The sequence below is a fragment of the Ambystoma mexicanum genome, chromosome 12, assembly GCF_040938575.1.
Source record: "Ambystoma mexicanum isolate Mex_15411 chromosome 12, UKY_AmexF1_1, whole genome shotgun sequence".
In the NCBI taxonomy this organism is placed as follows: Eukaryota; Metazoa; Chordata; class Amphibia; order Caudata; family Ambystomatidae; genus Ambystoma; species Ambystoma mexicanum.
In genome coordinates, this window is record NC_090936.1 from 437319161 (window position 1) to 437342108 (window position 22948).

General features: G+C 45.6%; 1 protein-coding gene across 8 annotated transcripts in view; it reads left to right on the forward strand.

The window, feature by feature from the left end:
• Positions 1-22948, forward strand: part of ERC1 (ELKS/RAB6-interacting/CAST family member 1) — a 2866486-nt gene that overhangs the window by 1514246 nt on the left and 1329292 nt on the right. For all 8 annotated transcript variants that reach the window (XM_069628613.1, XM_069628618.1, XM_069628615.1 and 5 more), the window contains one exon: positions 22050-22243. In XM_069628613.1, coding sequence (XP_069484714.1) covers positions 22050-22243 — 194 coding nt within the window. The remainder of the gene's footprint in view (positions 1-22049; positions 22244-22948) is intronic.

The window sequence follows — 22948 nt, forward strand, 5'->3', positions numbered from 1 at the left end:
AGAATGTTAAGAATGTTTCTTCTGTAGGGGAGTGGCCTCACCTCTTATCGGGTATATGCCTCAAATTGTGACCAATTTGGAAGAATCATAATTCGGAATCAAAGTGTGGTGAATGCAATTCCTATTAACTAAGTGATGCCCATTATGTGTTGAGAGTGATCTCATTACAGATTGATCATAGTCCTATGACCATCAAAGAGTCCTATCTTGGTTATGTGGTACAGGATTCCAATCATGAAGTGGTCTGTGGTTTTTACAAGAACATATTTAATGAGAATTCTTCATTCATACCTCTTGGTTCAAGGGATTCTAATCTGTGAATCCAAAACATTTCTCTCCATCCACAAGGACATCATCAATCCAGAGAACTCCACCCAGAAACCAGTCCGGCCAGAATAAAGACTTACCCCCAACAGAAATCAAAGGATTCAACCAAATGGATGCATGAATGGTCTTTGAAGCAACTGATCCCAACATGTTCATGTCTCCAAGTTTGACTTTGAAATGTGTTTTATGGGCTATGGGGTCCTTTACTCCATAGGGTTTCATGTATTTTTGGTAAGTGTGTTACACAGCACCCTCAGTGCAGTAACACAGGGGTGTCATAGTGACCCCCAAACATAGACTCCATACCCTGGGACTGACTACTGTCTCCCAGGGCATGTAAAGTCACCATTGACTTTACTAGTCTTAAATTGTGAACAGAACCAGTACAAACCATCATATTGTGGAAGTACTTAGTGGGGGTAATTAGATTGCCCGTGGGTCTGTTTTTCGAGAGGGCACTGTGCAGTCCCCCCTCGTCGAGTTTCTGGCTGGTGGCAGTGGTTACTACGCAAAATATTCCACCGGAATATTTCCTGTGGGATTTTCCCATTCATTTTAAATGCACCATTTTTTTGGTGCAATGTTAAAGATACCGCCGGGTTATTTATTTAATATTTATTCCCCGGTTGGGTCTTTTTGCCAGGACTCGGTTTTAAAATGGCGTTTGTGTTCGCCTCTAACTCCAACCCAAGTCGAGACTTTTGTTCCACTTTTTGGTAGGCTTCTCCACAGAAGCCTCCAAAAGTGGTGCCACTCTGTCTGGGTCTACAGGATGTGTGGGAGGGGGGTTTAGGCACCCTGGACTGAGTTGCCTCAGCAACTCAAGTCGCACTCTTGTGTGATTGGCCCAGTGGTGAGCCACCCTGCTCACCACTTAGCATGTTTGAGTGACAGCTAGGACTGATGAATGGGGGTTTTCTGCATAAAAGCAGGGCTTTGGGGACTGGCACTTCAGAAGTCGCCACAGGACCAAAGAATCCGAAGAGGGAGAAGCTGAGCCAACCTTCAACGACGACACCACCGGTGGAGCCCTGCTGAACCGTCTCACCACTTCCCAACGACAGAGAAGATCTTCATCCGGAGAGTCTTCTTCCTCTGAACTGGTGGGGATAACCAGTTCGCCCTCTTTTCGCCTTCCTGGATCGTCTCATGGTCGAATCGCCAGTGCCAAGCACCCAGGCGGCCGTATAGACACGCTTCACCACTACTGCGAATAAAAGGGTAGTACCTTTTAACCGGGATACTCTGTGGCTGGTTTCTTTCTTGGCAGTGCAGCGCCCTCCAGCTTTCCTCCACGTCGAGATCTTCTCTTCCCCTGGACGAAGCACCAACTTGCACCTGCTGCCAGGAACAACTGCCCCCGCTGGAGCTTTCTCATCATTTCAGGTACTGTGTCCCGCCTGGTCTCCCTTGCAACAGACTGTTCAATGTGTCCCGTAAATCCTTGACTTTCTATCCTGGGGTGACTTGGGACCTGCTAACTAACTTTTCCTGAACTGATCCAACCCGTTTTGAACTTTCTGCAACGACTCTTTAAAGTACTATTCAACTGTGTGATCTTGGACACATTCCGCCTTGCTCTTTCCAAGAGTGGGCCTGGCTTATGACTTTCTTGCTCCTCAGTACACTCTGCCTTTTCTGACTTGCTCTAGTTCTCCTAAAGTGTTGGTATTGTGTATTTTCCTAATTCTGCCTTTTTCCCTCCCTTTTTAACTAACTTATTGGAGTGCCATTTTAGGTTAAGCGCTCACCTCTGTCTGCAAATAAGTGGTGTTTTAACTAAGACTTGTTCAATAAGTAATCAGGGATGTATATATACTAATAGTGACTGTTTGAACTTGCTTGTCATATTAGTGTTAGTGTATATTACAAAGTGTGTTTTAAATAAATAATTATATACTTTTATACCCAAACTCTGGTCATTGTTTGCTTGTGATACTGTATTTTGGTACCTATCTTGTATACTCTATATACTGTCTAACTCTTCTTGAGAGAAGTCTGGCTGCTCAGCCACAGCTACCAGGTAAATCTGGGTGGTACAGACTGCTACCAATTGGGTTTACTGCCAACACCTGTAGTCTTAAACCTTTGGCAGTGGTACCTGAGGGAATTGCACAGGTTTCTGGTTAACACCCGGAGGTTCCGACATAAAGGCGTTCCTCGGATTCAGGTTCTGGGATGCCCAAGTCCCCTTAGCCAAGGGGCCCAGGGGCTGTTCCGGGCACTTCGGGGGCAGCCCTGCTGCCATCCAGGCTACCAGCTCCCAAGCTGAGGGGCCTTACCGGGCTGTTCTGGGAGGGGTGATAAAGTTCATCCTCCTCTTTGCCCCCAAGGGGCAAGGGGAGCATGGAGTGCCACCTCCAAGAGTCTGTCCACGGCACGATCCAGCACAGCTACCGGCACAGGTACCAAGGGCGTCCAGCATACCGAGATTCGCTCTGAGGTAGTGAGTCAGGGCGTTACAACTACTGGCCATCCGACCGAGGGCTCAGTGCCTACCAGAGTGATCTGAGGTCGACTCTTCTGCTGCGGGTGCAAGACCCAAGGTGTATCCTCCCATGTCTGATGTCTCTCGTGGCTTAGGGCCTTAACGCCCTCCCTCCCAGGGTGTGGCGCAAGGCTTCAAAATGGCGGAGAGACACGTGGCGAAGCCCGCCAGCCTGGTGGCCATCTTGGATCCAGCTCCGGGCCTGCCCGTCTTGCCCATTGTTTGGTTCTGCACGAAGATCCCAGTCCCCTTCCCTCTGGAAGCAGTAGTGGATTGCACGGTATAGGCATCTGGTCTCCTCAGGGGCACTTCTACCCATCTCAGCCATACGTCTACATGCCTCAGGCGCCTCAGCACTTCAACCAGGATCGGTGACCCAGCGCCTTAGAGGGTTGGACCCCTTTGAGTGATTCCTATTCTTCATGCGTCCCCTCAGATGACGGGGCTCCTGAAGGATATAGAGAAGGATCGCCTGCAGGTGGCGCTTCCCCGTCCCCTCCTCTGGGTACCCCTCATTTTTTCTCCTGCGCTGAAGTTCCAGTGCCGGTACCTCCACCGGCTCAGTCCCTACCGGTTGTTCAGACCCCTCCACCACCCCCTGTACCAACAACGCCCCCCCCCTGCAACAGCCGTTGGACCGGTCTTCGGCTCCGGACTTAGGTGTGGGGCCCAGTCTGCACCTTTGTCCCAGGGCCTGGAGTCCCCTCGGTCTGCAAATAATGGGGGTGGTGGCGATGACGACCTGGAAGATGAACCCTCTGCATCCTTTATGGCTTTTCATCAACTCCTTCAGGGCCTGGCAGAGTTCTTGGAGGTCCATCTGCCAGAGGTAGTCCCCCAGGAGTCAGGAGTGCTAGCAGAGGTTTTGGGTAAGCACACCATGGTTCGGTCTGGCATCCCTCTCGAGAGGGATGTCCTGCAGGTGGAGCAAAAAGTCTGGGAAAAGCCCAGGGCCAACGCTCAGCTGAACAAGAAGCTGGACAGCAGGTTCAGGCTAACGGACGGGGAGCCACTCCTTCTGGCCTCCCACCCCCGGCCACATTCTTTAGTGGTGGCTGCGGCCTCGTATTCTAAACCATTGTCTTCGTCATCTTCCTCTATGGGAGCCACCACCAGTCTTTCGGAGGATGACGAGGTACTCGAGTATTTGCGAAAGCACTTCTATTCCATCTCAGGACTGCATCTGTAGATTCCCTCTTGGCTATGGCTAACCAGAAGCTGTAGCGGGAGCACTGGGAATTTCTGCCCGACCTCCCTTCGGACAAGCAAGCCTCCTTCAAGGCCGGTCTGGCAGATACCTGGACAATTGCACAGGACCTCATGGAGTCTTTGGTACCCCACATTGACACAGCCAGCAAAGGGCTTTGCCTTGGTGTCGAGATGAGGACAATGTGGATGCACGCCACTAAGTTTTCATCTGACATGGAGGAGCGGATCCTGTATCTGCCATTCGAGGGCGTGGACCTTTTTAATTCGTCAGCCAATGACGAGTTGAACAAGAAGAAAACCTCCACTCAAACCTGGACCGAAACCCTTTCCTCAGTCCCAGGGCAGGACCGAGTTCAAACCTTGCACTGTCTCTGGCTTCAAGGGGTTTCAGAACCACGGTACATGGAGGCCTGACATGTCGCCCAGCGACAACAGGAGGAAGCAGCAGAGGACTTTGTATGAGTTTTTCCGCACCCCCTCCTCTTCACCTGCCTCTGATGTGAAGAAATAGTGACGTCAAGGTCGGGGGAACACCGCTCGCCTGTGGGGGTCCGTTTGGCTCTTTTCCAGGACACCAGGAAGCATCTTTGCAACAACCTGTGGATTCTATCCATAGTCTTGATGGGCTTCAGTCTTCCTCTTCCTTTCCCTCTACCATCCCCTCCGCCTCCTCTGTCGGATCGGGTCCCTGGCTCTTTTATGGGAGGCCCTTTCGCTCTTGGAGATGCAGGTGATAAAACTGGTTCCTCTTTCAGACAGGGGCTTCAGGTACTATTCCAGGATTTTTGTGGTACCCAAGAATAGCCATGCTGGCTTGAGGATTTGCCTGGACCTGTCATTTCTAAATCTGTCTTTACCGCAGGAACTCTTCAAGATGATTACTCCGCGCACATAGCAGAGTCTGTGTGCAGGGGACTGGATGTGCTCTGGACCTCAAGGATGCATACCTGCATGTACCCATCTACCAACCTCATCAGAAGTTTCTGTGGTTCGTGATTATGTAGTATGACTTTCATGTACAAGGTGCTGCCCTTCAGCCTGAACTCGACCCCTTGTGTCTTCACGAAGTTGATGAGCACAGTGGTGGGCCTTCTCCGCTTGGAGGGCAGTAATCTGTACCCTTGCTTGGACGACTGGCTGGTGAGGGTGGAGTCACCCGGGGGAGAGGGTGTTGCACTCCTACATAGATTGGCAGATATTCTTCATCAGCTGGGGTTCTCCCTCAACCAGAGGAGGTCACAGTTATGCCTATCTCAGGAACGGGTCTTCCTAGGGGTGCGTTGGAACACTAACGTTCAGCGGGTATTCCTTACACCCGGGATGGCTCCGGTCCCTCCACAAGGCGGTGGGGCACTTTCTGGCCAACTCTACCACCTCAGTATCGTAGTTCCAGCACATTCTGGGCCTGATGGCCTCCTGCGTGCTCACTGTACAGCACGCTCGCCTCAAGATGAGGTGCCTCCAGCTCCCCTTGGTGGCCAATTGGGATTAGGAGATAGAATCTCAATCTGACAGGATCCCAATACCACCGCTCCAACTGCCCGATCTTTGCTGGTGGCTGATGGATGACAATGTTTCAGTGCTAGCCCCCTTCACCCGACCGGAGCTACCCTGGTGACGACGACTGACTTCTCTCTTTTGGGCTGGGGGGGCCACTCTGGAGGACTATGCAATTCATGGAACAAGGTCCAGGATGGAAGCCCTCCTGCATATCAATCTGCTCGAGCTCAGGGTTCTGGTCAGGACGGACAAATCTAATACGATGTTTTACCTGAATAGGCACAGTGGCACCTGTGTCCCCCCCCTCCTCTGCATGGGGGCAGTATTGATCTGGGTATGGGCCCCGACGGTGGGAGTTTGGATTTCAACAGTCCACCTCCCCGGGGAAAGCAATGCAGCAGTGGTCCAGCTGAGCCGCTTGGGATTCAACACATTCGTGTGGGAGATGCACACTGACTCCTTGTTGCCCCTGGTCCAGCGTTGGGGGGAGGGGGGATTGCAGACCTATATATAGCTGCTTGGGATGATATCTTCCACAATACATAATACAAATTCCTGCCACATTTACTCCAATCTGCACATGATCCCAAATGCATCAGCAAGAAAATATAAACAGAACTGTACATAGTGATAATCGTGACAGGTTATCCTGTTTGCAGGACCTTACACGTTAGCTAGAATATGCACCTGTTCCCAAATTCACAAGCAAAAAAATACTAACAAAATTGCTTATGACAGTTGGAGAGCAGACTGATTTATAGGATGCACACTATTGAACATGGTCTTAACACAGACCATGAGATGGGTGGCTTTCTGTAAACAGGATCTCCTCACACCAGTATCATTATGTACATTTTTGTTTATATTTTCTTGCTTGTGAATTTGGTAACAGGTGCATATTCGAGCAAACATATACTGGAATACAATGAATTAGGGACATGAGCATGTGACCTGGTGCAATAACCAAACTTTTGTTCACCTTTGTGGGCGGTGGGGGAGCCCTTGTGCACCTACCGCGGCAGCAGTCCACTGCATGTTGACATGGTGTGCAGTCATAATGTCGACAGTCAAAATGTCGACAGTCAAAATTTCGAAAAATAAATGTCGAAAAAAATAATGTCGACATTTTTCGATATTTTTTCGAAATTTTGAATTTATTGTATAAATATATATATATATATATATATATGATGTGTTGAGTATGAGGGGTGGTTGGGGGGGTGTGGGGGGGTGGCAGGGGGGTGTTGGGTGAGGGGGGGTTGGGGGGGACCCCCCCCATAGTAAATGATACTATTTTTATTTATTTAATTATTGACTAAATAAATAAATAAATATATAATTGGTATGTGTTGAGTATGAGGGGGTGAAAGGGTGGTTGGGGGGTGTGGGGGGGGTGGCAGGGGGGTGTTGGGTGAGGGGGGTTGGGGGGGGGGACCCCCCATAGTAAATAATCCTTTTTCTGGTTATTTATTTATTGAATAAATAAATAAATAAATATATAATTGGTATGTGTTGAGTATGAGGGGGTGAAAGGGTGGTTGGGGGAGGTGTGGGGGTGGCAGGGGGGTGTTGGGTGAGGTGGGGTTGGGGGGGACCCCCTCCATAGTAAATGATCCTTTTTTTGGTTATTTATTTATTGAATGAATAAATAAATAAATAAATATATAAATAGAATGTGTTGCATATGAGGGGTGGGAGGGTGGTGGTGGGGGGTGTGGGGGGGTTGCAGGAGGGTGTTGGGTGAGGTGTTGATAGTTTTAAGAGTTTATAGTCATAATGTCTAAAAAAAGTCGACTTTTTTTTTCAAAAAAATGACTTTTTACATTATAAGTATAGGATGTCGATTATTATTTTCGACATTTTTTTTTCGACATTTTTGTCTGTCGACATTTTTTTTTCGACATTATGACTATAAACCGTTGACATTCCCTGTCACAGCTGACCAGAGGTAGCCCTACCATTTACCAGTGATTAGTCTGTTTTTTTCCATCATGGATGTCCACCTGGGATAGTTCTGGGGCACTTAGTCTTATGATTCATTATAACTATGAAATAACCTCCACAGGTTACAGGCCTTACAGAGTATGTAAGCCCTTTAGTGGTCCCCAGAACAGATGCAACAAAATGATTTGTTATTTATATAGCACTTCAATGGTTTGCATACTCCCACAGATTCCTCATCTTGATAGTTTTCCAGTATCATCTGCCCAGAAATTATGGTGTTTTTTGTTGTTTCGTTTTGTTTATTTATTTTATTTTATTATTTTTTTTTTCTCTTCGCCCCACTTGTGTTGTTCAGTGTATATTTGTCAGTTTGCTGTTATGTTTAGCAGGATAAAGCTATTATGACAGATTGAAGATGTATGATGCTTATATTGTTCTGTAAATTAAGTTGTGACGCTTTACTGTGAGACATTGTTTACTTTATTGGTAGTTGTTGTTCATTGCAAACTTAATAAAGTGTTTTAAAAAAGATATATATATTTTCGACAGGGGGCATACTGCTGCTCAATATCATCGTTGACAACTCCCTAGTACACGGCTGTGATGTCAGTCGCTGTATAAAAGAATCCACTACATACCACCTTACCTCTGTTCCTTTTTTCTGCGTGCTTGGCACGCTATTCGGAACCTGCTTTGTATTTGATTCGAAAGAATTTGATTCTAGATAAGTATGTCGGGCAAAAACAGTCCGGGTTTAAACACAGGCAAGAACTGTAACTGTAAAATGTCCCTCATGGATACACACACTATCTGTGTGTCGTGTCTTAGTATCGGGCAGGTTGTGGAGCAATGCGGTTCTTGTCTGGCGATGAACCCGAAAGGCAGTCAAGGAATGCTCGGCAAAACTGGCGCTCAGCAGACTACAGTGAAATCACTCCAAGGTGCTCGGAGCAGGATACCGAAGGGCCTAATATTGAAAGGGATGTCACCACAAGAAGTCCAAAAAAGTTCACACTCCCGTAGCAAAGCGATCGAGAAGATTGTTGTGGTCTTGGGGCTCTTTGCTCCGTCGAAGCCTGTGTCGCAGTACGACCTCACTGATATCCGCAACTGGGTCACATACTGAAAGGGCTTTGCCGTTCAATGCTGCCATTGCAGATCCGGTCATGACCTTGTGGCAGCACCCGTGCTCCACACTGGCAGACGACACATAGCCTATGAAAAAATATAAGTCGCCAAGAAGCAACCTTCCGTCTTTAATGAAGAGTTAGTGGTGCAGGCCACAACTGTTGCGTCCAAACCTCTCCGCTGATAGGGAGTCAAAGTATGTTTTTGCCTCGGGGAGCATGGATCTTAAAGCTGTAAATGCCTCTTGTGCTATTTCTAAATTCTCCCATCTTCTGGAGTACAATTTCAGAAGCATCTAACCACCTCTCAGAAAGAGAGGTAAAGCATGGCTTCTTAGAATAATGGCTGATGGCAAATAATTGGCCTGTCAAGCACTCCAAGCAGGTTTGGACACGGCAGACTGTATGGGTCATGCTATGGGCACTTTGACAGTCTTGTGCAGGTTAGCTTATTTGACAGACTTTGGTTTTTCCCTGAATGTTCACTCGCAGCTGATGGAGCTTGCCTTCAATGGTGAACATCTTTTTGGCCCCTAAACTGATGAGTCCCTAGGAAAGTTCAAGGACTCAAACCTGATGGCTAAATCGTTGGTATTAGCAGTGCAGCAGCAGCCTCCACTGCAGATTCCATTTCAGAATTTCCATTTTGGGTCCAGAGGGCGTCATTACATGAGGTACATGACTTTTCTCAGAAGGGCGCTAGCTCCGTAGCCCAAATAGGGGCAGCGCAGGTTCCCATGGCCAGGTAGAAGTGGGTCGAGACATTCAACTACTCCTGTAGTGTCGACAGTGCCTCAGAAATCCCTTTGCAGTCTCCCTGCATACCTTGGTGGTTGGAGGGAGTGTCTCCGGGTTCTTGGGCAAATGGAAGAAAATTACTTCTGACGTCTGGGTCCTTCAGTTAATCGAGCAGGGTTTTTGCCTCCCGTGTTTGAAGAGACTATTGGACAGACTTCCTCCTCCCTCCCGATAGCAGGAACAGGAGCTACAGGCTTTTTTGAAGGGAGCAGTAGAGGCAATTCCAGCCGAGGAAGTAGGCTCCAGTTGGTATTCCTGACACTTCCTGGTTCCCAAGAAAGTGGGAAGACTCTGTCCCATCCTGGACTTCAGGGATTTGAACAAATTCCAGAGGAAGGACAAATTCAGGATGGTGACATTGAGGAAGTTCCAAGACTGTCTGGTGTCACTGGAACTTCGGGACACCTATTTTCACGTGCCCATCCACAGGAAGCAAAGGTGTTTCTTAAGGTTCGTTATCGTGGACGCGCATTACCAATTCAAAGTGGTCCACTTTGGCTTGACCTCCGCTCCCACGGTCTTTACCAACCTTATGGCAGTAGTAGTGGCCAACCTCAGGAGAGCCGGCGTCTTTGTGTTGCTATACTTGGTGGATTGATCCGAGCACGGTTGGCGAAACAGGTTTCAAGCCATCTGGAGGACATCTGTTCCCTATTGCACGACTTGGGTTTCTCCATGAACTTAAAGATATCTCGGACCTCACCAGCGCTAAAGCTCCAATTCATTGTAGCAGTCTTAGACACCTGGGAAGAGGAGGCTTTTCCTCCAGAGGAGAGAGTTACCAATGTGGCACACATGGTCAGTCTCTTGCAGAACTCCAGCAGTCTCCCCGCATCTGCTTTCCTGCCCTTGCTGGGCCTTATGGCATCCTGTATTTTCCTGGAGCTGCAGGCGAGTCTCCGGATGAGATCCATTCAGTGGCTTCTCAGGAGCTAGTAGTCACAGTACTTCAGCGAGATGTCGGATGTGCTCCAGGAGTCGAGGTCTGTGGCGAACAACCTGATCTGGTGGAGCGACAGGATGAACCTGTTGGCGGTAGAAACTTTCTGGGCGCCGGAGGAGCAGGTTGTCACAGACACCTTCGCTGAAGGGCTGGGGAGCTCATTGCAGCTCTCTCTAGATCAGCGGTCATTGGTCTTAAAAGGAGAAAGTTTACCACATCAATCTGATGGAGCTGCAAGCAGTGAGACTGGCGCTGATGGCTTTTGAACCTACTTTGCAGGGCAAACATGTCATGGTGTTAACAGACTACACAGTGACCATGCACTACCTCAACAAGCAGGGAGGCGTGAGATTACTGCCCCTTTGCAGGGAGGCCATGTAGCTATGGTCCTGGATGCTAGAGAACAAAATCTCAACCTCTGCAGCTCATGTGACAGTGGTGGAGAATGGGTTGGCAGAAGCTTTCAGCAGGCAGAGCTCGGTCTCCCATTAGGTCATTATGGAGATATTCACCCGGTGGGGCATCCCGACAGATTTCTTTGCGATGGTGAACAACACAAAGTGCAAGCAGTTCTTTCGAGAGAGTCTCCCCCAGAGGGTCATTGGGGGAGACATTTTTTGTGGAATTGGTCTTCGACCTCCATTATTTGTTCTCACCGATACCAGTCATCCCTTGGGTTCTCGGGAGGTTGCAGAGATTAAGGGATTTCCTGATCGCCCTGACTGGGATGACGGCGATGTGGCGCCCGGATCGCCTTGAACTGGCTGTATGCCTCTCTGGCTTCCTCTGTGGCCAGACATCTTTTCACAGTCGGTAGGCAATGTGCTTCACCCGAGCTCAAACCCTCTCAACCTGCATGCTTGGCTTTTGAGAGGCTGAGTTATGGGGACTGGGACTTCAACAAAGAAGTGCTAGTGGTGCCTTTGGCCTGCACATAGACCGTTCACTATTTCTCTTTACGCATGCAGACGGAGAAAGTTTGTGACTCAGTGCAAGGCGAAAGGAGTGGACTGCATGTCTTGTCCCACGTCCCAGTTTTTGAAAGGCCTGGTTAATTCTTTCCCTCCTTTGCCTTTTGTGGTCCCTGAGTAACATCTGAACTTCGTTCTCACTTTCCTGATAGTGTCTCCATTTGAAACTTTGCATTCAGCTCACATCGGACTTGTCACATTGAAGACTTCTTTTTTGGTGGCAATCCCATTTGTCTAGAAGGCTCAATGAATTGCAGCCACGCTCTAGTAAAGCCCCTTTCCTGAAGTTTTTTTTTAAAGAGGAAGTATCCCTGAAAGTGGGATCAATGTTTTTACCAAAAGTGATGTCAGAATTTCATCTTTGCCAGAGCATCAATCTCCCAATGTTTCAAGGACGAGGAGAAGTTCCATAAATTGAATCCCAAGGGGGCACTGAGTTTTTACCTGGCTAGAACAGGCTTTTTTCAGAAAGGGTGACCAGTTGTTAATTGTGTTTTCTCCATATAGGTTGGGGGCAAGCAGTTAACAAGCAAATTATCCCTCGCTGGATAGAGCTATGCATTTCTGAATATTAACAGACTGCAGGCAAGGAGGTTCCAGCAGGGCTTAGGACCCACTCTAACAGAGGGGTTGCAGCATCCTCACACGTTTGCCAAGAATTACAGCCTGGACTTGGCCCGTGGGGATGTGCGTGTTTTGGTAGTGCAGTCCTCCAGAGTTTTTTGGTGTGACTTCCAATCCTCCGCTAGCATGTTTACTGCTTTGGGGGTCTATCAAGATGAGGAATCTGTGTGAGAATGCAATCCATTGAAGGAGAAATTACTTAACTCTAATATTCTTTCTATGGATTCTTCGTCCACAGATTCCTCATCGCCCTGTCAGCCTAACCTGCTTTGAAGTCCATGGTCTCAGTCGCATTTTTTGGTACATTTCAGTGTGTGATGACATAAAGGAGCAGAGTGCAATGTTTGGGGCAGCAGCAACCAGTTGTCAGACTGCCCTACTTCTTCTGGTTTCATTTAAAGGTTGAACTATGGATGATAAAGATGAGCATGCATTTGTTGTTTGCTGTTGTTTGTTTGGTTTCTGTGCCTTTTCACATTCCCTCTTGCAGGCTGAGCCTTGGGGTTTGGGGGCAGAGGGGGAACCAAGTGAAGGGGGCGTATTGCATTCTTTTATACGGCAACCAACGTCGCGTCCATTGTCCAGTGAGTAGTCGACGATATTGAGCATTACTACGCCGCCCACCGAAACAATCTCTGAGCAGGTGATGCTGGAGAACTATCAAGATGAGGAATCTGTGGGAGAAGAATCCACAGAAAGAACATTACTGCCAAGTCTTTTCTCCTTTTGCCAAAGCACTGTACCTAGAACATATTTACATACAATTATCACCCAACCCAAGTTGGTACTCATGTATTGATCTCAGAAGGATGAAAGGCTAATTTGATTTTGCCTGGATTCAAATCTACAACCTGCAGATCACATACAAATCGCAGCAGCGAGCGCTCAAACTTCTGAGCCATCATACGGGCTCCAATCCAGTCACCAATGATGAGTGGGTTTTACAGACAGTTTCACTTGTCTGTTATTAAGTTATTTTGGTACACAAATGAGTAGAAAGATTTGATGTATTAGTCATAAGGAAAATGGTGTCTAGAACAGAAGTAATGTACATACAATACAAAGAAGACGCCAATCCCACCTTAAAAAGGGGGTAGATTGAGATCAGTACTCCCATGTGCCTTACAATAGTATGGTAATGTATTTGGAGTGAAACATAAGCCTTACCATGAAATAGGAGTGAGACAGTGCAGTTTGTGAACGGAGGATAACACAGGGGCAACACGCTGGTCTTGGATGAAAGACCACGCAGAGCAACAGATGTTTGATTCCTGGAAACCAAACTCCGTTATGGTATTCGGCGCGTTAAAAAAAAATTATTAAATACATTTTTGACAGTTTTATACAGCACATTCCCAGAAGGCACAGACAATAGAATATATGCAGGATGGTATATTCAATATTATGTCATAATTTACTGTGAATGAAGTGAAACATTAATACATCTCTGTACAGCAGTTTCTATGGTGCACATTAGGAATATAAGCGGAAACGTCCAATTGAATGCAGTAATTAACACTGGGGGCTAGGAAATATGGTCACGTGGGAAGAAGAATTCCTCTGAGCATCTCCGGCATTCCTGCAATAGATATGCGCTTTGTAGCGCAATCTAGTATCCTTCGATATTTGCACCATTTTTATATTGGAGTTTATATTGGGGGTCATGGGTACTGGAGCAAGAGTGATGGGGAGCCTGAAGAGAAGATGCGGAGGCTGGAAGCAAGGCAGGGAGAGTAGAGTGAGGTTTATTATGGATTTAAATGTAAGTTTTCTAGTAGGACTGTAGCAGGATAAAGTGTTGAAAGGTGAGGATGTAGTCTGTGGATAGATTTGAAAACCAGAAGAAGGAATTTAATGCAATACTGGACCTGCATACTGTGCTAGCCCATGTTGAAGTATTGGGTAGCTGTGGGGAAAGAGTGAGTGGTTGCCAAAATTAAGTGCTTTGTTTGCGAGACGGAAAAGAGTAGAGGGGCCGACATATGTGGAGACTGGAGCAGTAATCCAATCGGTTGAGGACCAGAGTGGAAAGGTAAGGTAGTGTTGGAATTTAAATATCCTTAATACGTTGACACCGTGGCTAATCCGGGCCTGTGGCTCTGCAGACTAATGAAGGGATATGTGTTTGACCTCAATAAACATCTGTTGTCAACTCCAAGACGCCCCATTGGAGTTAATGTGTGCTATATGAATAAACCTCTTGTGAGGCAAGGGGAATGGATTGAGGAAGTTAGGTGGGAACGAGGTAGGAGAGGAGTGATATGTCCCAATTGGTATCGAGAAGAAAAATAAGTTTAGATTCAAAGGTTTAGCATAAGTGTGCTAAGTGCCTTCTAGTGATTGATTGTTGAGTGCACGTTTGCTCAAAAACAATCTGATGCAGGTAGCTGTATTTGTGTAAAAGAATAACGAACTGCTGCAACAGTAGTAAAGAGCTCCACAGGATCATCTCAGAATTTGTGGACCCCAGTTGCACCACTGCCCCCACCACCCCCATGCAAGCGCTGTGCAACTCCCTCTCTCATCACTTCTACAGAACAGCACTGGACAGGACGGCTGCCCTTAATACCAAACTCTCCATCCTCACCCCGCCCAACTGCCGGTGCTTGAGATCACCCCACCCCCCACACTGCTGACTTTTAACTCCTTCAAGCCTATCTTGAACAAGGAATTCCATAAACCACTGTTCAGCAGCAAACCCTCCAGGTCCCCCCTTCACCTTTGCCCCGCCTCCCTCCTCAAAGAAATCTTCACCACCTGTGCAGGAGAACAGGCTAGATCCATACTCATTACTCCTTCACCTTTTGGCTCCTTCCCATACCTCTTCAAAGTAGTGCACGTCAAACCCCATGGCGCTTACCTCTCTTTGTTCCTTTTCAATCTCTACATGAGCCCGATACCAGCGATCATCTGCTCACACAACCTCACCTGCTGCAATTATGCTGATGACACCCAAAACATTCTGAGAATCCCCAAGTCCAGCTCTGCTCACTCACCTGACCTAGCAGCTTGCCTCAATGATACAGACCTATAGATGTCTACAAACAACCTCATTCTCAACGCAGGGAAAACAGATATCTTGGTATGTGGCAACACAGCTCTACTCCCACAACCACTCCCATGGCCTCCCTCCTTCGGCACCTCCAACACAGTCAAAAACCTTGGAGGCATATTGGAGTCAGACCTAACCCTGTCCCACCAGATCAACATTCTGGGGTTACAGATCAACAATGTTTCCAAATCATGTCACTACCACCTCAGGCTTCTAAGACGCATCTTCCCTTATCGCTCCTTCCCCAACAGATTGACTTACATTATGTCAATCGTCTTGTCCAGACTGGACTATGCAAACTCCATGTACCTGTGTGCTCCGGCATACCAAATTAACAAACTCCAAAGAGTCCAAAACGCAGCTGCTGAACTCCTCCTTGCACTGGGACGAAGTGACCACAACTTGCCTGCTCTCCGCACCCTCCACTGGCTACCTATTGGATGAAGGGCCACCTTCAAAATCCTGTGCATCACCCACAGAGCAGTGCACAAGGGCGGCCCATTATACCTCCAAGAGAAGACTATGCGCTATTGCCCAACACACAGCCTAAGGTCAAGCACGGCCCTCCTACTTATGATCCCAGCCTCCAATTCTGTCAGACTTGGAGGGTCAGCCTACTCTACCCTTGCACCAATGCTATGAAATTCGCTACCCCCTCATATTCGGCACAACCAGGACTACATGGCCTTCTATAAAGCGTAAAAACATGGCTTTTCCCAAATTTATGAAAAGGTCCGCCGATGGGCCATATACCCATTGATTATGGCCATTGTCATGTGAGAACAAAACATAACCGCAAAATATCCCAATAAACACCCACCCCAAAATCCCTACAGGGACCCATAAAATGGGCCCTCCAAGTCCAACTACTGACCGTCTCGAAAAAAGACTGCCCGTCCAATCATCATACCCTCACCGGCCAGGAGCCACCCGCCGATAACCACATACTTTTTCATACCATTGTACTCACTCTCCTCTTTACATCAATAAATAATAGAACGCAGCTACACCCCTCGATAAATTCGGCCTACCTGCACACATACCTATATCGCTCATAAACGCCTCAACAGCCTGGTCGAATGCAGCTATACCCCACGAACAAATCGGCCTGGCGGCACACATAATCGCCTACACTGCCTCACAGCAGCGAGAATGCTGACTCAGAGACCACCCTCTTTGCTGCGCACATTACACGGATCTCTCACGTCCACCGCACCACATTTGGCATTAGAATGCAGCCAACCCCCAAACACCCCTCTGGCTGCTCACATACCAAGTACACCCAACCACTATATAGTACACTACTCCTTCAACTGACAAGGACCACGGTCGCTGAGGGCGTTTAACCCACAGCGCTTTGAAATTATACCAATGGTACATAAAGAGCTATACAAATGCACTATAACATAACGTAACATAAATACATTGAAAACGTAACTCTTCAGTAGATAATTCTGGGTCTGGAAAAAGACTTGTGATCATCGTCAACCTTCAGGTCCCATTTCTTTACATTCTGATTTTTGCAGCGCACATTTACAATATCAATGTGTGTGATAAGTGTAAAAGCTTCAGTTTCGCTGTGGTGCATTTCAGGCTAATCTCAATGTTTGTAAAGTACATGGCTGTGGTCTCAACACAGCTATTCACATGGCAAAAGGTGGTGGATGTCACAACTATCCTGACTTGGATGATTAGCTTATCAAAGACGATTCTTTGGATGATTCTTTAAATGCAGCCTACAGGGTATCCTGGGGGTATGCATGCAATTGTAGATCAGTTTGTTTGCCCTCTACAAAAGTTGCATCATTTCACAACCGGTTAATACACATCATGCAAGAGTGTTTCCTTTGAGTAACAGTTGTCAGTGGCCCCTAGTACTGATAGTTTTCTCTTAGGGCAGAATATCTTACATAGGAAGTAATCCTCCTATGTTCCTCGAGTTATGCAAGCAAGACTGCTGTGAAGATTTACATTAGTGCAGGGTTCTATTACAGTTGGCTCTGCAGATGTTTTGGCCTACAACTCCCATCAGTCTTAGCCAGCAGAGTTGATAAGGGACCATGAGCATTGTAGTTCAAAACATCTTGAGATTCCTGGTTTGCAAACTCCTGCATTAGTGTATGTATGAACAGCAGTGCTGCATCAAAGGTCACTGTGGGAATAAGATTTCAGTAATGACAAGAGCAGCTTCTTGGATACTGCTCCAAAAGGGACTGTTGTGCTACATGTGTGCTTGAGGTGGTATAGATTACTGACTGGATAAGTAACCTAGCTTCCCTCCTTACAAAGTCAGCAGATTCTAAATACACGTGGATTCTATTCTCCTACTTATTAAAGTGATAGAACATATACTTTGTTCTCTTGACTTTATTTGGGAATCGCCTTAAATAAGGTTGAAATGAAATTAGTGGCAAACAAAACAATGTACAGATAATCTCCTAGCGTCTAAATGTTTTATATTCTAAAACCAGGAATTTCATTGCTCTTTCTGACATCTTTAAATATATCAATTGGAAAAGGCCAATCAATTTCTGTTTCAATTACAATCAACCACACAAAATTCTCTCTTCTAAATAACTCCAGCCTTTCTTGGATACTCAAATAGTTGAAATCTATGCAGGATTAGAATTATTTGTAGAGATGTGAGACATAACCCTAGTTTAAGCATTTGTATGATTAATCCTTGAAGACCTACCATCAGTCGCCAAATTTTCCCTTCAACACAGTCCAATCGGAGACAAAAATCGATTGGAAAGTATTTTAAGCCATAAAGTATGGAACAATATAAGTGCAAAAAAAATTAACACAAATATTTTTTTATAAAGGTTTAAAATCATGAAAAACCGATGAAAAATCTGATGTTATGTGCAAAACATGTTTCTTTTTTTTTATCCAGAGTAAAGGAAGCCGAACTAAAGACTACATTGGGTTCTCAGTCGAACTGCGAAAACTTTCTGGGGTAGACATCGTTCTAATCCCATGGTTATTCATAAATGGCTCTGATTCCACCGTCTTATAATTTTGTGTGCTGAGCAAGTGAAAAGAAATATGTTTACACTTTACCATGACACAAAAGAAAGCAATCCAGCGCCAGGATTCTGTCTGTGCCAACACACATCCTAACAAAGGTTTATCTCATCTGGACCAGGAAAATATTGTCCAGAAAAGGTTAAAAACCCCTTGCGATTTTAAATAAACATAACGCAGAGCAAGGGGTTGAATTAAACCATTTCTTAAATTGTCCATTGACCCTGTTATAGAATGCTGTTCTCAGTCTTTCCCAAAGCCTTGTTTAGGCTCGCCAGATTTATCCAGCATTCGCTTAAACCTAACAGTTGAATTATTTATTTTACATGGATCAACCCGCCGAAATGGTCTGTAGCGCTTCACCCTGAGACATTAAGGAGTTGTTCTTTTAGAAAATGTAAGCTTGGTTTTGTCAATATACTGAACCATATAGCAGAGGTATGTACTCTTAAAATTCAATAGAAATACAGGCACATTTTGTAGACTTAAAGGGATTCCCAATAATTTTTTCAAGAACTGGTTTTTCAACTGTGACTAACTCTGGACTTTTCAGCCAAATCCAAACCTCTGCCCCACATCAAATGCTTGACAAACCTTGTCCTATGAACACAGCAAGAGCTGCACTGATGTATCTATTTCCAATTGAATGGGTGAATTTTGTGGTGGCAGTACTTGTTCTTAACATGGACGGATGACTGTTGTCCATGGGTTTCTTCCAGCCAATGTTGTTGCTAAACCTAAAGCCCAGAAAATCAAACTCTTAAGCCCTTTTGTGTGAACAGATTACACAATAAACTGGTTTGCTTTCTGAAGCTCAAAGAGGTTTTTGAGTTGGTCGCCTGCATTCATCAAGATTCACATTCTCTGTCCATTTAATTGTTATGCGTTGGTGCCAGTGACTACTTCAGCAAGTCTGTTAACAGATAAATAACAGAGCAGCCACTACACACTACTGTTGTACTCTGTTCCCAACTGGAAATTGCAAGGAAAGCTCACCACTTAATCCTTATGACACTAGCTGTATTGTTGATGTTTTATTCCATTATAGGCCATAAAAGAACTTGCATGATTTCATAGGATAAAGTTTAACACAGCTGAACCCTCAGAACACTGTCAAAGCCAGCCTTAAGATCAAGAAACACGAGATACAGAGCACTTTTCTTTCAATTAACAAACTTATCAATTAATAGATGGAACCTAATGCCTGATCGACTACAGCAAGGTATTTATGAAAGCCCATGTGGCATCTATTAAGAATTTCAATTTCTTCTTATATCTCAAGGCAATTAGGAATTGCCTACTGCAATATCTTACTTTTAATGAAGATATTTAATGTGTTTAACACAATTAAAACAAATGCTTTTAAGGGTATAAACCTTCCAATCTTCCTTTAATAGTCTTCATTGCTCTAATAGCAGCTCCCATCACTCGCTTCCTGCGCACAACCGAGAAAAGTGTTCACACAAGCATTCACTTGCAACAAATAGAGGGAAAATAGAGGTACTATAGATCTAAGGGCTTTATGACTTTTCCCCCACCACCTCGCTGTCTCTAGATTCTGGAACTGTTAGCCAATGACCCGTCTTCTCCTTGCCAGGTCACCAGATTACATGTCTAGGACACCCTGTCCCTTGTCTCCTAACCTCGCCCCTCTCTCGGGTTTCTCTTTTTCCACCGCCTTGATCTTCCACAATGTCCCAGTACCTCCACCTGTTTCAGGTTCGCCCTTTTTTGAAGACGTTTTTTGTATCCCTGTAAACATCTCAAACTCTCCTTCAGTGATTCTCCTAACCTCCTGCTAGCACCTCCTTCCCATTTTCCTCCTCTCTCGAATATCTTATTTATCCTCCTTTTGATATCTCCCTCCAACCGCCTCCTGATTTTTCTTTCCAACCACTCTTCTTTTTCTCAGATCTTCTCTATCCTCTTGATGCTACCTTACAACCTCCCCTCTTCCTCCAATATCTCCTCAGCCTCTGCTATTTTATGTGCTCCTCATTCCTTCCTCCTTCTGCTCCACTGTACTTCTCTGCCCACAAAATTCTTCCTCCTGCCACTGTACTTCTGCCTCACTGTGCCACCAACAACACCCGCCAGTCGATATCACTCCTTACTCACTTGCGATTTTCTGGATACCTGCATCTTTTTATTGGGCCTTAGCCCTTCTCCTTGGTCCACCCTATGTGAGAGTGAATGCCTCTGTGTATTATAGCTAGTGTCTCTTGCCAATTGGTTCAGCGAGGCTTGAGTATTCACTACACTTGTTAGTTATCTGAAGCCGCTGTATTCTATTGCTCTGCTGATTGAGCCTTCTCTAGTCTTCTCTGGCATCTCGCTTGTAACTGTTACACTATCACAGCCGCAGGAATATTGCTCACTCAGGGCTTTTCTGATGGGCTCCTGCAGGAACTTTAGTACCACGAACGATACAGGCCTGGCCCTTTCCAACCTCAGAGGTTTGAGGAGGCTCACAACTACTTTATTTGGACAACCAACGGCCTTAATTAGGAGTGAATACTTGTGCCAATACTAGCAATCCTATTCTGCCTATGTGGGTAAAAATGCTTACAGGAGAAGGGGACAGGTGTATATACCTTTTGGTGACATTCCCTTGCCACTGCTCTGGACAGAGGTGGGGTTGTCCGGGCACCGCCATATGCAGTTCAGTACCCAGCATCATCAGGCCCCTGTGACCACCCCACTCAGCACCCGTAGGCAAAAGCGTTGGGTGTTGCCACATATCCTAGCCTGCACATCTCAGTCCCTTTCTCTCTGATCTAACAATAGAGATCTAGGTTATGTCACTTGCCATCATCTGGTGCTTCTGGCAGTCCATTTAGAAGGAAAAAGCAATGTTGGAGGAGTTGCTGTGATTGCTTATTTGATACTGGTGATCTTATCTGGTGTTTACCAGGTCTGGTAGTCTGATCTCCTCCAGTTCTCAAAAGCCAGATAGCCACATTCAGCATAAGGTGTCCATTACCCACCCCTTCCGACTACCCTTGAATCTACTGGTTTGGGACCTGAAAAGTAACATAAACCCATTTGATAATCCCAGATGTGAACTTGGCTTTCATGTTGACTGCGAGTAAGGTTCCACTCAAAAGCATTACAAAAGCAAATGACTTTGTTTTTACTATTGGGCTATGGACAAGCTGGTTTACTCTTTGGCAAACTTGGATGATGATTTGCAGTTCAAAACCAGCTCAGGTGGCACAGCTATTCTAATTGTTTGCTGTAAGCACTACCTTTTGACTGAGTGAGATCCTTTATAGGGCATGTGCTGTGAACTAAATCGCCTCTTGGTAATGAAGCTGCACTTTGGCCTTTCTCGTATTCCTCCCATGATTGAGTCAGCTCTTCAATTGGATTTGAACCTGATTTAGGCTTTATAATCCACAAAATATTCAAGCCCATGGTTTCATGCAATCTGGACTAATTGCCCTGGAAGATGACTTCTTTTGGAAATAACTTTGCAAAGACAAATCAAACAACTTACAGGTCATTCCTTTAAACACACATTTCTACAGGTACATGGTGGTACTTCGTACAGTCCCCTCCTTTGTCCCGAAGGTACCTTCTGTCTTTCATTTTAAGATATAATTCATCTATCCTAGACCACACAGATCATCAGCTCACCTCACATTTTGTAGTCCTTCCTCTCCTTTCTTCACTACACCCAAGTGTCCATCTTCACAAGCAAATACTGCCATCCAACCTGCCAGATTAATGTGGAACAAACAAAACTTTTGAATCCAAAAGTGATAGTCGTAGGCTCTAGTTATTGAGGACATGTCCCTGAATGAGGAAACCTGACACATTGTTCCTAATCTAAAATCTTTAAAACGGCAACATTTTTAGTAATGATTCTGGGCCTGCCTGGCAGTGCAGGCCTATCCCAACCAGGCTGTGATGGAGGGCGGCGCAAGAAGTAACAGAACAGGAATCCCCATAAAGTACATTTTTCCTGATTCCCTGTGTTGACATTCAATACATTAGATTAATTTCTTGCTCTCATTTTAATAACTTTACTTTACAGGCTAATGAGGCCATTCAGGAGACAAAAGCCAGCCCGGAACTAAGCGAGCGAATCCAACAACTTGAGAAGGAAGTAGCCCGATTCCGAACAGAATCCAGCAAATCCCAAGTTGAGGTGGACCGTCTCCTCGAAATCCTTAAAGAAATGGAAAATGAAAAAAATGACAAGGATAAGAAAATAGCAGAGCTAGAGAGGTGAGATGGGCCTTGCTGTTAAGATAATGGTGGGGTAACGGAATTAAGGAATCGAGTGAATGAATTGGCATGCCTGAATTTGTTTACTAAAGCTTTAACGCTGATACCTGACACCCTCATGTTAACCCCATATTATTTGACCATGTAACCATCTTTAGTTCTGTAAGTGGTTTTCTGTTTGCCCTTCGGAAATACTCACATGTGGTTGCATTACCTAGTTCCAGTAGTTAATTATCTAAATCCATTACTTTCTCTTGAAATGGGCTCCAGCTTAATATTTGAGCTTCCCATTAAGGGGAAATATGCTGCGAATTCAATCTAATTAGTGGTGTAATTTAATAAAATAAAAGTAAGATGTGAAAATGTGGTCCTTTTCTTGCTTTCTATCCTCTATAAACAAATTATTATTGTCCATAGTACACCACTGTTAAACTTATTTGGGCGTGAACCAATTGAAAATCGTTCATTGCCAATTCATGACGGAGCATAGCTTTCTATATGAATAGTTGCATAATATAGATATTCATGGTGTGCGATGAAAGTGCCTAGCTCTTGACCTTATTGTAACGTTGATGTCACTTGGTAATAACCCTTCCTGCTTTCTTATCAAAGTGGGATGTGAAAGGCATACTGTTAAGTGTTAAATCTACTACACAAGCAAACCATTTACAGAGGATACCAAGGTGATAAGTTGATTGTCTGGAC